At 40.0% G+C, this 17161-nt stretch overlaps 1 protein-coding gene across 2 annotated transcripts in view; it reads right to left on the reverse strand.

Moving 5' to 3' along the window:
- Positions 1-17161, reverse strand: part of LOC122562174 (platelet-derived growth factor subunit A-like) — a 91817-nt gene that overhangs the window by 8080 nt on the left and 66576 nt on the right. For both annotated transcript variants that reach the window (XM_043714792.1, XM_043714791.1), the window contains 2 exons: positions 15737-15924; positions 9504-9613 (listed from right to left, as the gene is read on the reverse strand). In XM_043714792.1, the coding sequence (XP_043570727.1) occupies positions 9504-9613; positions 15737-15924 (298 nt within the window). The remainder of the gene's footprint in view (positions 1-9503; positions 9614-15736; positions 15925-17161) is intronic.

Genomic DNA, 17161 nt, shown 5'->3' on the forward strand with positions numbered 1-17161 from the left:
TAGCTCAAATCCTCCAAAACTGGCAACATCCTTGTAAATCTTTTCTGAACCCTTTCAAGTTTCACAACATCTTTCCGATAGGAAGGAGACCAGAATTGTACGCAATATTCCAACAGTTGCCTAACCAATGTCCTGTATAGCCGCAACATGACCTCCCAACTCCTGTACTCAATACTCTGACCAATAATGTGGAATGAACTTCCAGAGGAAGTGATGCATACAGGTACAGTTACATCATTAAAAGACAGTGATTGCTGTACTCCTTGCTGAAATATTTGTGTCATCAATTGCTATGTATGTGGTGCCAGAAGACTGGAGTTTGGCTAATGTGGTACCATTATTTAAGATCATTAGTGAGGAAAAGCTAGGGAACTATAGACCGGTGAGCCTGACATCAGTGGTGGGCAAGTTGTTAGAAGGGATTCTTAGGGACAGATTTTACACGTATTTGGAAGAGCAAGGACTGATTAGGGATAGTCAACATGGCTTTGTGCGCAGGAAGTAGTGTCTCCTTAATTTGATTGAGTATTTTGAAGAAGTAACAAGGAGGATTGATGAAGGCAGAGCAGTGGATTTGGACTTCAGTAAGGTGTTCGACAAAGTTCTGCATGGTAGACAGGGTAAGATCACATGGAATACAGGGAGAACTAGCCATTTGGTTACAACATTTGCTCAAAAGTAGGAGATAAAGGGTGGTGTAAAGGGTTGCTTTTCAGACCAGAAACCAGTGACGTATCGCAGGGATCAGTGCTGTGTACATTGCTTTTTGTTATTTGTATAAATGATTTGGATGTGAATATAGGAGGTATGGTTAGTAAGTTTGCAGATGACACCAAAATTGGTGTGGTGTTGTGAACAGCAAAGAAGGTTACCTCAGAGAACGATGGTATCTCAATCAGATGGGCTGTTGGGGCAAGGAGTGGCAGGTGGAGATTAATCTAGATAAGTGTGAAGTGCTACATTTTGGGAGGGCAAATCAGAGCAGGACTTCAATACTTTATGGTAAGGACCTGGGGAATGTTGCTGAATTAAGAAACATTGGAGTGCAGGTTCATATTTCTTTAAAAGTGGAGTTGCAGGTAGATAAGATAATGCACTTATCTTTATTGGTCAGTGCATTGAGTAAAAGAGTTGATAGGTCATGTTATGGCCGTTATGACTTTGGTTAAGCCACTTTTAGAATACTGTATTCAGTTCTGATCTCCCTGTTATAGGAAAGATATTGTGAAACTTGAAAGGGGGTTAAGAAAAGATTTACGAGGTTGTTTCTGGGATTAAAGGGTTTGAGCTATAGGGAGAGGCCGAATAGGCTATGACTATTTTCCCTAGAGCATCAGAGGCTGAGGGGTCATCTTATAGAAGTTTATAAAATCATGAGGGTCATGGATAGGGTGAATAGATTAGATTAGATTAGATTAGATTCCCTACAGGCCCTTCAGCTCAACAAGTCCACACTGACCATCTGAAGAGTAACCCACCCAGACCCTCTTCCCTCTGACCTAACACTATGGGCAATTTAGCATGGCCAATTCACCTGGCCTGCACATCTTTGGACTGTGGGAGGAAACCAGAGCACCCGGAGAAAACCCACACAGACACGGGGAGAATGTGCAAACTCCACACAGACAAGGCTGGAATTGAACCTGGGTGTGTGGCACTGTGAGACAGCAGTGCTAACCACTGAGCCACTGTGCCACCCCCAAATAGCCAAAGTCTTTTTCCGAAGCTGGTGAAGTCCAGAACTAGAGGGCATACATTTAAGGTGCGAGGGGAAAGATTTAAAAAGAGACCTAAGGGGCAACTTTTTCACGCTGAAGTTGTTGCGTGTATGGAGCAAACTTCCAGAGGAAGTGGTGAAGACATCTGGATGGGGACATGTATAGGTAGGGTTTAAATGATATAATCTAAATGCTGGCATATGGGATGAGAGAACAGCAAAAATAAATGAAGAGTGTTCAACAATACTTCAGTAATATTAAAGTAAGATACCTGTAAAAGTACAATTTAGTGTGTGCAAGATAAAATCACATCAATGAATAGCAATCTGACACTAAACAACATAGCCTCAAATTGATGAATAGATTATTGAGAAGAAAAATACAGAGGAAAGATACACTGCATAAACCATTCAGAAGGAAATGTCAAATGGACAGCTTGGATGATGTCAAAACCAGTAGAATCATATTAGAAAGTGGTCAGATGGGTAAAGAGATACTTGGAACAAAGTACTACAGTTGCCCAGGCATAATTGTAAAGCAGTATTACAATATTTTAACCATCAGAAGTTAGTCATAAATGAGGTGAAGTTTGATAACAATTACACTACTCTACAGTTGACACCAAGCTAGTCATATATCCCAAGAGTCAATAAAAAACGCAGAGGATTATTTTATTGTCACAGTCAGAGAAACTTAAACACTTAAATCCTAATGCCAAACATGACAAGGAGCGCTTACCAACTCATTTTCTACATTTTTGAATGACACTTTCACCGATAGAAGAAGTACTGTAATGCATGGCAACAGTAACACAATGGTGTTCAATGTAATGGTTGATAGACCATTGAGGAACAAAGCTCTATGATGAGTCATTGCTTTAAAAACACCTTCATTCCAATGTAGCATCTAATAGTGGTATTTCAAGGTTTGAAAAAATTATTTTGTTACTGTTTAGAATATGACTAATTCCTAAGCAGGATTCCTGTGGTGATCACAAACTCACCAAGGAGGTATTTTCTTTATTGTTCCAAAATGCATACAGGCATGTACCTATGTGTATTTCGCACCCTAGGCCTTCCGAATCCATGGAAAAGGCCACACAGAAATGTTAAGCAGTCACAAATACAGAAGGAAATTGTTTTAGCAGTAAAGGAAAATGAAGTTCTGCATTGTGTGACCTGATTTGCACCTCCATTGAGAAATGAAACCCCAGCCCTTAAACTTTAATAGAGGGCTGTAAAGTCAACATGACATAAGGGAACAAATTGCATCTTTTAATGCTTTGACTGATGCACTAAAAACAGAGAATTCAAATCACAGATGAATTTTGCAGCTTTTCTTTTAATCCCTGTTTCTGAAACATTCTCTCAATACTGCCAAAGACAAAACAACCGCATGATTGATAAACAAGGCAGAATTAACCACATCTGCTGGAAAAGCAGTGAAAGAATTCCGAACAAAACAACATTTTTGTTTTCCTGATTGACCTTAGGAACTGACAGTGTGCCTAATCAGGCTAATGCAGGGAGATGTGGAAATCAGCTTTAAACAAAATCTTTTTATTCAAAAAATGAAGAGAAAATCAGATGGTGAGTCAATTAGGCACTCACACATGTCCTGGGATTACAGGAAAGGAAAAGTCATTGGAAATTGTTAGCATCTAAACAAAGGAAGAAAATAATAACTGAGTAGAGAGGAGATGGAAGATATCTCTAAGTACTTTGTATGTGAAGTACACTTTGACACTAGAATTGAAAAATCCTGTTTATGATGGAAACTGAAACCTTGTCCTTGCCTTTGCTACCTCAAAACATTTTGTTTATGTGTTCATGCAATGTAGGCATCCCGAGCTCGATCAGCATTTATTGCTGATCACTATTTGTCCTTGAAAAGGTGGTGGTCAGTCATGTTCTTGAATCAATGTAGTCCTAGGAGTGAACGGACACACCCTCGCTGTTGAGAAAGGAGTTCCAGGATTCTGGCCCAGTGACAGTGAAGAAGCAGGTGATGATGTTTCTATGCATCTGCTTCCTGTGTTCATCTCAATGACAGAGGTCACGGGTCTAGCAGGTGCTGTTGGAGGAGCCTTGGTGAGTTGCTTGATTGCTTCTTGATGATGGTACACACCACTGCTACTGGATGCCAATTGTGAATGGAGTGACTGTTGAATGATGTGGTGGTGGTTCCAATTAAGCAAGCTATATTGTCCTGGATAGTGGAAGAAAGTGAGGACTGCAGATGCTGGAGACCAGAGTCAAGAGTGTGGTGCTGGAAAAGCACAGCAGGTCAGGCAGCATCTGAAGAGCAGGAGAATGGATGTTTCAGGCATTAGCCCTTCACCAGGATTTCCTGGATGGTGTCAAACTTTGAGTGTTGTTGAAATTGCACTCACCCAGGCAAGTGGGAGTATTCCATCATATCTCAGACTTGTGCCTTGTAGATGGTGAGTAGACATTGGACAGATAAAAGATGGGTTTTATACATGGCAGCATTTCTCGTCTCTGATATAACTCTGCAGTCATATATTTAGATTGTTAGTCAGTTCAGAATCTCATAATGGTAAACCGAGGATGTTATAAGTGTGAGTTCAGCAATGTTAATGCCATTGGATGACAAGCGAAGATGCTCAGATATTCACTTGTTGCCTGGTCATTGCCTGGCAGTGCAATGTTACTTGCCACTTATAAGGTGTTGCTACGTGTTGACGCAGACTGAAAAGTTGTGAATGGTGTAATCATTAGAGAACATCCCTACTTTTGACTTCACAATGGAGGGAAGATTATTGACGAAGGAGCTGTTGACTAGTTGAACCATCCTGATGTCCTGAGACTGTGATGACTGACCTTCAACAGCAAACACTGTCCTTTGTGCTATGTTTGACTCTAACCAGTGGACAGATTTTCATCTGTTTCCCCATTGACTCCAGTTTAATTATTGCACCTTTGTGCCACACTCACTCAAAAGATGCCTTGATGTTAAGGGCTGTCACCTCCACATCTCCTCTCCTCTGGAATCCAGCTGTTTTGTCCATGTTTGAACCAAGGCTGTCATGAAGTCAGGAGCTGAGTGGGCCGTGGAGGAATCTATCGATGTGTCTCTGAGCAGATATTGCTGAACAAATGCAACTTAATAGTACTATCAATAATATATTTCATCACTTTGTTAATGATTGAAAGTAGGCCATGGTAATTGGTTGGATTTAAGTCTTTTTCTTTCTAGGTGCACGCTCATTGTCAGCAAGCCAGCATTTGCTACTGATTTATAAATGCCATTGAACTGAATTGTCAGGCCATTTCAGTGGATAGCTTAGAATAAACTGCATTGTTATGTATCGGGGGTTAGATCAAGTAAGGCAGATTTCCCTCCCTTAAGTAAGCCAAATAGGTTTTTACAACAATGAATAGTGGTTCCATAATTACCATTGGATTCGTTTTTCATTCCAGATCATTTTATTGAATTCAAATTTCACCAACTGTTATGGCAGGATTTTTTTAGATTCCCTACAGTGTGGAAACAGGCCCTTTAGATCAACAGGTCCACACTGACCCTCTGAAGAGCAACCCACCCAATCCCTTTCCCCTACATTCACCCCTGACTAATGCACCAAACACTACGGGCAATTTAGCATGTCCAATTCACTTAACCTGCACATCTTTGGACTGTGGGAGGAAACCGGAGCACCCGGAGGAAACCCATGCAGACACGGGGAGAATGTGCAAACTCCACACAGACTGTTGCCCGAGGCGGGAATTGAACCCGGATCCCTGGCACTGTGAGGCAGCAGTGCTAACCACTGAGCCAACGTAGCCTGTGTCTCTGTATAACTTATTCAATAATGTTATCACTATATTACCATCTTCCCTCAGTCTGTTTTTATATACAAGGTACACCTGAGCAATATTCCATCTGGTCAGGTAGATGCCAGTGTTGCAACTGCATTGGACCAAGATTAGAGTGGTGCTGGAAAAGCACAGCAGGTCAGGCAGCATCCGAGGAGCAGGAAAATCGATGTTTCAGGCAGGAACCCTTCATCAGCTTTTATTGCATCAACTATATTCAAGTTTCTTGAACTCAGACTCTGAAGACTGGCATCTGTATTGCTAGGAACCCTATGGGAACCAAGCACTCAGCACTTCTGGCCAAATATTGTTACAAAAGCTTCAGCCTTGTCCTTTGCACTGATGTGTTGGGCTCCTCTATTTTAGGGAAGAAGGGATATTTGTGGATTCTCATCCTCCAGTGATTTGTTTAACTGTCCACCACAATTTACAACTGGATGAGACAGAACTGCAGTGCTTTGTACAGCTATGTTGATTGTGGAATCACATAGCCCTGTCAACTGCACGTGCTTATGCTCAGGGAGAAGGTAGGGCTGATCAGGGATAGCGTAGGGAACTTGTGCGTGGAGTCTGAGCAGAAAGGGGAAGCCCTGAATGAGTATTTTGCTTCAGTTTTCTTTAAGGAAAGGGATATTGTTGTCAATGAAACTTTGAGGAGCTGGGATACAGTCTTGACCAGATCAAGATTGATAAATTTGGTGTGCTGGAAAATTTGGAAAACATTATGATTGATAAGTACCCAGGGCCAGACCAGATTTATCCTAGGCTGCTCCAGGAAGCGAGAAAGGAGGTTGCTAAGCCATTGGCGAAGATTTTTACTTCCTCACTCTCAACGGGAGTCATACCGGAGGATTGGAAGCAGGCGAATGTTGTTCCTCTTTTCAAGAAGGGTAATAGGCAATTACAGACCGGTCAGTCTTACATCTGTGGTCAGCAAGGTTTTGGAAAGAATTCTGAGGGATAGGATCTATGACTATTTGGCAAAGCATACAGTGATTAAAGGCAGTCAGCATGGCTTTGTGAGGGGCAGGTCATGCCTCACAAATCTTATTGAGTTCTTCGAGGAGGTGACAAGACAGGTCAACGAAGATCGAGCAGTGAATGTGGTGTATATGGATTTCAGCAAGGCATTTGATAAGGTTCTCCATGATAGGCTCATTCATAAAATCAGGAGGTATGGGATACAGGGAGATTTGGCTATCTGGATTCACAATTGGATGGCTGACAGAAGGCAGTGGTTGTAGATGGAAAGTATTCTGCCTGGAGGACAATGTTGAGCGGGGTCCTGCAGGGCTCTGTTCTTGTGCCTCTGCTCTTCGTAGTTTTTATAAATTACTTGGATGAGGAGGTTGAGGGGTGGGTTAGTAAATTTACAGATGACACAAAGGTTGGAGGTGTTGTCGATAGTATCGAGGGCTATTGCAGGCTGCAGCGCGACATAGACAGAATGCAGAGTTGGGCTGAGAAATGACAGGTGGAGTTCAACCTAGATAAATGCAAAGTGATGCATTTTGGAAGGTCGAACTCGAATGCTGAAAATAGGAATAAAGACAGGATTCTTGGCAGTTGAAGGAACAGAGGGATCTGGGTATACATAGATTCCCCCAAAGTTGCCACCCAAGTGGATAGGGTTGTTAAGAAAGCATATGGTGTTTTGGCTTTCATTAACAGGGGGATCGAGTTTAAGAGCTGTGAGGTTTTGCTACAGCTCTACAAATCCCTGGTGAGACCACACTTGGAATATTGTGTCCACTTCTGGTTGCCCTACTATAGGAAAGATACAGAGGCTTTGGAGAGGGTGCAAAGAAGGTTTACCAGGATGCTACCTGGACTGGAGGGCTTGCCTTATGAAGAAAGGTTGAAAAAGCTCATACTTTTCTCTCTGAAGAGGAGGAAGAGAGGAGACCTGATCGAGGTATACAAGATAATGAGAGGAATAGATGGAGTCAATAACCAGAGACTCTTCCCCAGGGCAGAATTGATGGGTACGAGGGGTCATAGTTTTAAGATATTAAGGGGAAAGGTGTAGAGGAGACATCAGAGGTAGGTTCTTTCCGCAGAGAGTTGTGAATGCATGGAATGCGTTACCAGCAGTGGTGATGGAAGCAGAGTCATTAGGGACATTTAAGTGACTGCTGGACAGGGACATGGAGAGCAGTGAGGGGTGCGTAGGTTATTATATTTTACATTCGGATTAAACCTCGGCACAACATCGTGGGCCAAAGGGCCTGTTCTGTGCTGTACTTTTCTGTGTTCTATTTGGTATCCAAGTAGTCCTGTAGCTGTAGGATCACATAGGTATACATAGAATTGTTTCTGGCATGTCTCCCAGCAACCAATCTTAATGGTACAGTGGAGTAAATGCTATACTATAACGATTACAGATTGTGATTGACTACAATTTTGCTGCTGCTGAAGGCCAAAAGTACCTTATGGATGCCCAATTTTGGTTTATGGTTAATGTTGAGTTTTGTTTATTCCAGTATATGGCCAATTCTACTCTCTACAAACTTGTGGTTGCTCAAAACTCTGCTCCCTGTCCTGACCTGCACCAACTACTTTCTCCCTTGTACTCCATGGCCAACATTGGTTACTAGTTAAACAAAGCCTTGGTTTTAAAATTCACATTTTTGTTTTTAAATCTTTCCATGGCCTCACCCTCCTTCACAGCTATGAGTAGCTTTCTTTTCTCCTTCATAATAAATCTTAAAATCAACCTCTTTGACCAGCTTTTGGTTATCTGGTCCAATATCTCCTTCTGTGGCTTGTGTCACAATTTTCAAATAATGGGATTTTTTTCACAGGAATGTGAGCAGTGATCTTATAGAGGTTGATAAAATCATGAGGAGTAGAGATAAAATGAATAGCAAGAGTCTTTTCCCTAGAGTGAGGGAGTTCAAAACTAGACAGCATATTTTTAAGGTAAGATAAGATAGATTTAAAAACAACATGAAGGGCAACCTTTTTACACAGAGAGTGGTTTGTATGTGGAATGAACTGCCAGAGGAAAAGCAGGAATAGTTAGAATATTTAAAAGACATTTAGGTAAGTATGTGAATAGGAAAGGTTGGAGGAAAATCAGGCAAGTGGGAATAGTTTGGCATGAGCTAGTTGGACCAAAGGGTCTGTTTCCATGCTGTATGACTCTATGACTCGAATATTTGAAAAGTTCCCTGGGATATTTTATATCATTAAAAGGTGAAATATAAATGAAGTTTGTTATTGAGGTAATCCAACTCCTTTTCTATAATATGGGACTCCTGTGATTGTCTACCTATCATTGTCCTGAACAAGAGACAGGTCATTGACTAAGTTTCATAATTCACTTTGGCCATTTTGCTGCCACATTAGACAAAAATTGGCTAAAAAGTTTAAATTTTATCTCATTAAAATATATTAATTGGATGGATCCTAGATGTTTTCAGTGGATAGAAATATCAATTTCAGAAATCCTACACAAAACATTCTTCGTAATTCAGATGCATGGAAAACCAAAATGTTTCAAAGAAAAACTATCTCCATGTCTCTGTATACTTAACTTATTATGAGAAAATACCTTTACTTGTCAGTGTTGGTTCAGTAGTAACTATCAGAAGATTGAGAGTTCAAGACCCATCACAGAGGCTTGAACACATGATCTAGTCTGCCATATCATTACGTTACTAAGGGAATCCTGCACTGTTGGAAACACCATCTTCTGGCTGAGGTTTTGAACCCAGTGGTTGCAGAAGGTCCAATGGGTCTATCCGAACCTCTTCCTCAAACAACATAATTTAAAACAAATAGTGGTCATTTCTTTCATGATCATTTGTGGAGGTTTTCATGCACAGATTGAACAATAATTTCATGTGTAACAACAGTGACAAACATGCAATGCTTTGTAAATACACAAAACATTAGTTTGCATTATCTTGTCTCCTGAAGACACTTCCAAGTGACCTCTTACCTTGGTTGATGTCTTGCCAGCTCTGTGCAGTTACAACTTACATGTTCTCTGATTGATACAGTGTGTATGGTGAGCTCATTCCTACCATATCGATAAGTCACCTTTGCTATCTGTACAAATCAAAAACAATTAACAATGCCACTCTGCCGAAGAGCATCCATTGAAGAATTTGCATAAAAAGCACATGACATTACATCATGCTATGCAATATTTTTATATCAAAACAAACATTTCTTTGGAAACACATATCTCTAATTCCCTCCTGAGGGTTATTATTGAATGCTCCAACCGCCCTTTCAAGCAGTGCATTCAGATCATTGTGACTCACTACATTAAAAAAAATTCTCTTCCTGTCCTCTCTAGTTATTTTGCCAATTTTATCAAAATTGGTCAAGAAAGGAAACATGATGAACAATATGCATAATATGTGTGAGCTGGTTTGAACAGAAGCCGGTTTTGTCTCCTGTATGTAGCAAGAGCACGGAGCTGGATGAATTGCAAAACAAATTGTGCTGCTAAACAGAGTGAAGCTAGGGCTGTGGTGAGAGCAGGAATTGGCTGCAGGGTGGGAATTGAGAGCAGAGTGGAAAATGATGCTCAGTAACAGCAGCTACAGGGGCAACAAAAAAGAGTAAATATATAAATAAAGTAAATACTTAGAACAAAAGACTAAAATTAAATTTAACTTGGTAGAGGATGCCAACGTTAAGAGTGTTTTCATTGTAATTACTAAAAATTCACATTGTATATATAATCTTTTAAAATATGTTCAGGAAGATACGACATTTAAACCATACAGATAACATAATATATATGTAACAAAAATAGGTAAACTTCAAAGTGAAATAATTCGACAATGGAGAGCCATTGCCAAAATTGCTGTGCCATGTGGAAATTTAAGGTCACTTCATATGTCTTAACTAACCACTTGGACAGGAAACGTATCCAGCAGAATAACAGAAAAGAGAAAGAAAAACAGAATTGTTTTAAAAGGCATGAAACTATTAAATGTTGAACTCAGATGTATTCATACAAGAAACACAGTATGATAGCCTGAAGTATTGCAAGCAATTAGGCAGGCAAATTATCCTTAGACCTTCACTACAAAAGGACTGCAATACAAGAAGAAAATTTTGGAGAAAGGATTTTGGTGAGATGACACCTGGATTACTGCATGAAGGTTTAGTCTCCATATCAAAAGAAAGTTCACTAGATGATATTTTGGGATGAGAAAATTGTCCGATGATGACAGACAGTTGAAACTGGGCTTTTGTTCTCTGACATTTAGATAAATGGGTACTAATCTAATTGAAACTTGCAAGGTTCTGAAGGGACTTGACAAGGTAGACAATGAGGGATTGTTTCCCAGCTGAGAAATCTCAAACCTGGGGACACAGCATCAAGATACGGAGTTGATGAGATGAGGAAAAATTTCTTCACAGCAGGTTATGAATCTTTGTAACTGTTCATTCCAAAAGAATGAGGATGCTTTCACATTAACTTCAAGACTGTGGTCAATAGATTTCCCACTGGTCTGGGAATCAAGAGATATGTGAAGTAGGTAGGAGGTGGAGTTGCAGTAGAAGTTCTGCCATGATCTCATTGAACTGGGCAGCAAGTCCCCGAGGCTTGATCCTTTACTCTTGATCCTACTCCTGATGTCCTTATGTTCTTAGCAGAATGGTTAAGAACGAGAGGAGCTCTTGTAATCTGGAAAGCATTGCCTGAAAGGGCAGTCAAAGCAGATTCAAAACCAAATACCTAATGCAGAAAGCACCGCAGGACTAAGAGGACAAAAAACAGAGAAGTGGGACTAATTGGTATAGGCCCTCCATTGAGCTGGCACAGATATGATGGAACAAATGACCTCCTTGTCTGCTGCAGCTCTAATTCTATAATTTGTTGCAGTGATAGCCTGAGATTTATAATGATGATGTGTCAGCTTCCAAGTTGTTGAGGCATGTGAGACATGAGTGATAGGAAGAAACTAACACAATTACTTGAGACTGCAAAACGTTTAAAGTAAAGTCTGGAATCTCAATGGGGGAAGAAAAATTGTACATGTTGAACAGGCAGAGAAATTCAAACACATGATACAAAATAGAATATTGAAAGAAACTGCAACAGTACCACAGCAAATACAATGGGCTCCTGCCCATAACTACTTAAAAATACAAAATCAACAGTGCTTTGAGGCAGTAAAACTTCTCGTGTTTAGTTTAGTGTGGGCAACCTGGAGAAAGGTTTCCACAAAATTCACTATGGAGCCTCTTTAAATAATAATGTTCTTTATTATTTATTAATTCATGTTTTGAAGGAAATGTTGTTCCAGCAAATGTATAAAACTATTTTCTTTAAATAAAACTGGTCAGTTAATACCGTCTAAGTTGTGGAAGTGAAACCTCCTTTTATGCACATCCAATATAAGCACGTTCATTATATAAGGGCGTTTTCACTAAGCGCCAGATTGGACCAGCTTAGTCAATACTGAGTAGGTATTATGGACAAGTATGGTTATGAACAGTTCCTCTTTTGTTTTCCATCCCAGATCTTGTGGAACAAACTGAATCAATTATGTATAACAGCATCTCCAGCAGCAGGTGGCGATGGTGATAGAGGGCACTGAGCAAGGGAGCTGAACAGTTCACTGGGACCTCCACCAGTAGGTGGTGACAATGAGGGATGACAGCTGCAATAGTCAAATGGACTCGTAGTGGGGGAAAAAAATGGTGTTTTTGGTGAAAGCAGAACTGATAGGAAGAGGGAGCAGATTAGACAAAGAATTCAGTCAACTCTTACACATAAGCATATATAATGAAATAAAACTTGGTCAATACTGAAGGTTTGTTTCCAAAATTTTCTTCGACACTATATAATTCCTTGCTAATCCTTAATTTCCCTTCCTGTTTGTGATGACCTGATGTCATTGGAATAAAGAATCCCTATTTCCTTATCTTTGTGCTTTGCATGTGTTAAAATCTGTTTTAGATGATCAATTATTCTGTTGACTTCTTCATATGAAATAATTCAGATTCTGATTTAATTTTATCCCCCACTTTTTTCGGTACCACATAATTGGTGTCCCTGCGACTAAGACGTTCCATGAGTCCATAATGTAGTTGTTGGACTTAACTGGCAAAGTAATCCCTGTTGCACAACACCATTTGCTACAGTCATCACCCTTGTGAATTCTTGGAGACCAACCGCCAATTTTTTGCAGCTTTTTAACACCAATCCATTAAGTCCTGACATGAGGCTGTCAAAACATGTTTGGTATAGAATTTGGACACTCATCAAAAGTAACTTTCAAAAGACCTGGTGGTGTTACATTCAATTCTGGGCTCCAGAGGTTGAAAGGACAAATGATGTAATTTACTGCACTATTAATCAGTAACCACAGTGCATTTCTTCAAAGTTAGTACTGCTCTCGCCATTGAATGAGAAGTCTATAGCCACATGGCCCATTCCAGGACTACATATATTGATACTTCAGTGGAGTACCACATTGTCACAGACCACACATTGTGCAAGTGAATCTTCTGAAGAAGAACTGAGAATACATTGACCTAATTTACTTAGCTGACATCGTGTCATGCATAAAATGTCTGCCAGGTTCGCCTACAACAAGAGGACTGCACGTCAAAACATTGGTTGTTAATCATTTTGCAATATCACGAAGACCGCTGTACAATTGGAAATTCTCTTTTTCTAATTACATTTCATTTATACTAGAAGGTAAACTTTTTAAAAAAAATTCTTATTCATAGGATCTGGGCATTGTTGAAAGGTCAGTATTTGCTGCCCATCAGCAACTCCCTTAAGAAGGATGTGGTAAGCCATCTTCTTGAATATGACTGAGTTACTTGCTATACCTTTTCAGAGGCAGTAAAGAGTCAACTCCAATTCTCTGTGTCTAGAGTCACATATAGGCTAGACCAGCTAAGGTTATTTAATTTCCTTCTCTAAATTACATAAGTGAACTAAGTGGGTGTTTTCTGATTATCTATTTTTTATGGTCACCATTACAGAGTCATTCCTCTTTTCACATTCAGATTGTATTTAATGACATAGAGATGTACAGCATGGAAACAGACCCTTCAGTCCAACCTGTTCATGCCGACCAGATATTCTAACCAAATCTAGTCCCACCTGCCAGCACCCAGTCCATATCCCTCCAAACCCTTCCTATTTATATACCCATCCAAATGCCTTTTAAATGTTGCAATTGTACCAGCCTCCACCACATCCTCTGGCAGCTCATTCCATACATGTACCACCCTCTGTATGAAAAAGTTGCCCCTTAGTTTTCTTTTATATCTTTCCTCCCACTAAACCTACGCCCTCTAGTTCTGGACTCCCCAACCCTAGGAATAAGACTTTGTCTATTTATCCTATCCATGCCCTTCATAATTTTGTAAACCCCTTTCAGGTCCCAGCCTCCGACGCTCCAGGGAAAACGGCCGCAGCCTGTTCAGCCTCTCCCTATAGCTCAAATCCTCCGACCCTGGCAACATCCTTGTAAATCTTTTCTGAACCCTTTCATGTTTCACAACATCTTTCTGATAGGAAGGAGACCAGAATTGCACGCAATATTCCAACAGTGGCCTAACCAATGTCCTGAACAGCCGCAATATAACCTCCCAACTCCTGTACTCAATACTCTGACCAATAAAAGAAAGCATACCAAACGCCTTCTTCACTATCCTATCTACCTGCAACTCACTTTCAACGAGCTCTGAACCTGCACTCCAAGGTCTCTTTGTTCAGGAACACTCCCTAGGACCTTACCATTAGTTACACAATTTCTGCTAAGATTTGCTTTCCCAAAATGCAGCACCTCGCATTTACCAGAATTAAACTCCATCTGCCACTTCTCAGCCCATTGGCCAATCTGGTCCAGATCCTGTTGTAATTTGAGGTAACTCCCTTCGCTGTCTACTACACCTCATTTGTGTCATCTGCAAACTTACTAACTGTACCTCTTATGCTCGCATCCAAATCATTAATGTAAATGACAAAACGTAGAGGGCCCAGCACCGATCCTTGTGGCACTCCACTGGTCACAGGCCTCCAGCCTGAAAGACAACTCTCCACCACCACCTTCTGTCTTCTACCTTTGAGCCGGTTCAGTATCCAAATGGCTAGTTCTCCCTGTATTCCATGAGCTCTAACCTTGCTGATCAGTCTCCCATGGGGAACCTTGTCGAACGCCTTACTAAAGTCCATATAGATCACATCTACTGCTCTGCCCTCATCAATCTTTTTTGTTACTTCTTCAAAAAACTCAATCAAGTTTATGAGACATGAATTGCCATGCACAAAGCCATGTTGACTATCCCTAATCAGTCCTTGCCTTTCCAAATACATGTACATCCTGTCCCTCAGGATTCCCACCAACAACTTGCCCGCCACTGAGGTCAGGCTCACCGGTCTATAGTTCCCTGGCTTGTCTTTACCGCCCTTCTTAAACAGTGGCACCACGTTTGCCAACCTCCAGTCTTCCGGCACCTCACCTGTGACTATCGATGATACAAATATCTCAGCAAGAGGCCCAGCAATCACTTCTCTAGCTTCCCACAGAGTTCTCGGGTACACCTGATCAGGTCCTGGGGATTTATCCACCTTTAACCGTTTCAAGACATCCATCACTTCCTCCTCTGTAATCTGGACATTTTGCAAGATGTCACCATCTATTTCCCTACAGTTTATATCTTCCATATCCTTTTCCACAGTAAATACTGGTGCAAAATATTCATTTAGTGTCTCCCACATTTTCTGTGGCTCCACACAAAGGCCGCTCGTGCTTATAACTTCTCTAAAGGAGTTTGAATTCTGGTCTTCAATCATTAATTCAATATTGAAATGTTATATAAATAAAGACAGAAATATTTCACCTGTGAATTTGAATTTTCAAGTTTTTGGAATGTTTTTTTAAATTTATCATTAAGAAGTAGTCAGCAGAAGTGTAACAGTTTTGTTTTTATTTAATCATGCCTGATTTAAAAACAAGACCTGAACAATGCAAAGCTCCATTCAAAATGATGCTGATACAGAGTGTTTGTGAGTGGATAGGGGAAGGGCAGCAGCTGACAGCCATTGACATTTCATGGAGTTGGAGATGTGAACTGCTAAGAGATTAAAATCCCTAAACTAGCCAGTCTGCAAAGTTTCAAAGGTCATGTATAAAGTTGTAAAAGTTGCAGAACATATAAAAACAACACATTACTACATACCTGAAAAGGCTTGTAATATGCGTGGACGGGAATGCATTGATAGGTTTTGGTGTTACAACAGCCAGAACAGCGCTTTATCTCTACACACGAAGGCCACAGAAGGAAGCCTACTGAAGTTGGGTCCACTTTGTATCGAGGAACCTCTACTGTGACTATTCGTGTTTTGCATCCAGCTGGTTTTGAATATTCTTTGGTTAATGAGAAAAGAAAGCGGTAAAGTTATTATTTACAAATACAAACTCATTCAAATCTACATTAATATTATAATTCACACTCCGTTTACAGAAATCAAATGTGACAAAGATAAAGGTAACAGTTAATTGAAAGTTATTTCCTCCAGAGGATGGCCTTGCTATCTCCTAAACAAAGCAATATATATATATGACATGGCTATATGTTACTGCTAGCTGCTCCAGAGATGGTGCTGTAACATTTCTCAGCTTGTTGTAACAAACATCGCTATGGATGGTTAATACTCCAACCCTGTAAAAATAAGTCTTTCAGTTAAATCACAGGTCTGCCATAAGACAACTAAAGTCATACTCTTACAAAGCAATATAGAAATGTTGAATATAATAAGAATGCTAAAGTTCATTTTTTCTGTTAAATTAAGTTGTATTTTTTGCATTGCTCTTAGAGGTAAATGTGTTCCTTATGGGAAATCTATTTAACAGAAACTTTTCTGCTCTCTGTATGGAATTTTCCAAACACTGATGTTCAGAACTTATACAATATTTTCCATGTATACAGATGTGAAAACATAAGCAAAGCATGGGTGAAAAATACATTTTGAAACTTAAACACATCCTTCAAGAAGACCATGTAGCTCACTTGTGCCCGCAACATGGTTTTACCTATAAAAAGTAAACTGTCAGAAATTGTTTCAGAACCTGTTCCCATTCATTATGAACTGCGGTTTTAATATTTAGAAGAAAGGAATTCATCAAATAATCTATAAGACTTTGTACTGTAGCACCCAAATGACACACAGTGGTATCATCGATTCTGTCATTCCTCTAATTCTTAATGCTCTGAATTATGTACAATGCACTCAATTGTTTGTAGTGACGGCATACACATCCTTTTTTTCACTGGGACCATTTTCCCTGAATTTAAAATTACACAATTTGAATTAAATTTAAATCTTCAGAAACAAGCGTGATTCAACCATATTTGGATCTCTTTCAGATTTTAATTTGAGGTGTTCCACATTCCAACTGTCTCTGAAAATCATGGCTCTGCTACTTTTAACTATCATTAGCATTCTTCGTAAAACAATCCCCACAGCAACACAGTCTAAATAACATTGGACAGTACTAATTACATTGTTGAATGTCTAAAAATGTAGTGAGCATAGCAGATGTTGAGGAGGGAATTAATGGCTCTTGATCTTGTGAACATTTCTAACTGCTTGAGGTACATTCA

This window comes from Chiloscyllium plagiosum, chromosome 24, assembly GCF_004010195.1.
Source record: "Chiloscyllium plagiosum isolate BGI_BamShark_2017 chromosome 24, ASM401019v2, whole genome shotgun sequence".
Lineage (NCBI taxonomy): Eukaryota > Metazoa > Chordata > Chondrichthyes > Orectolobiformes > Hemiscylliidae > Chiloscyllium > Chiloscyllium plagiosum.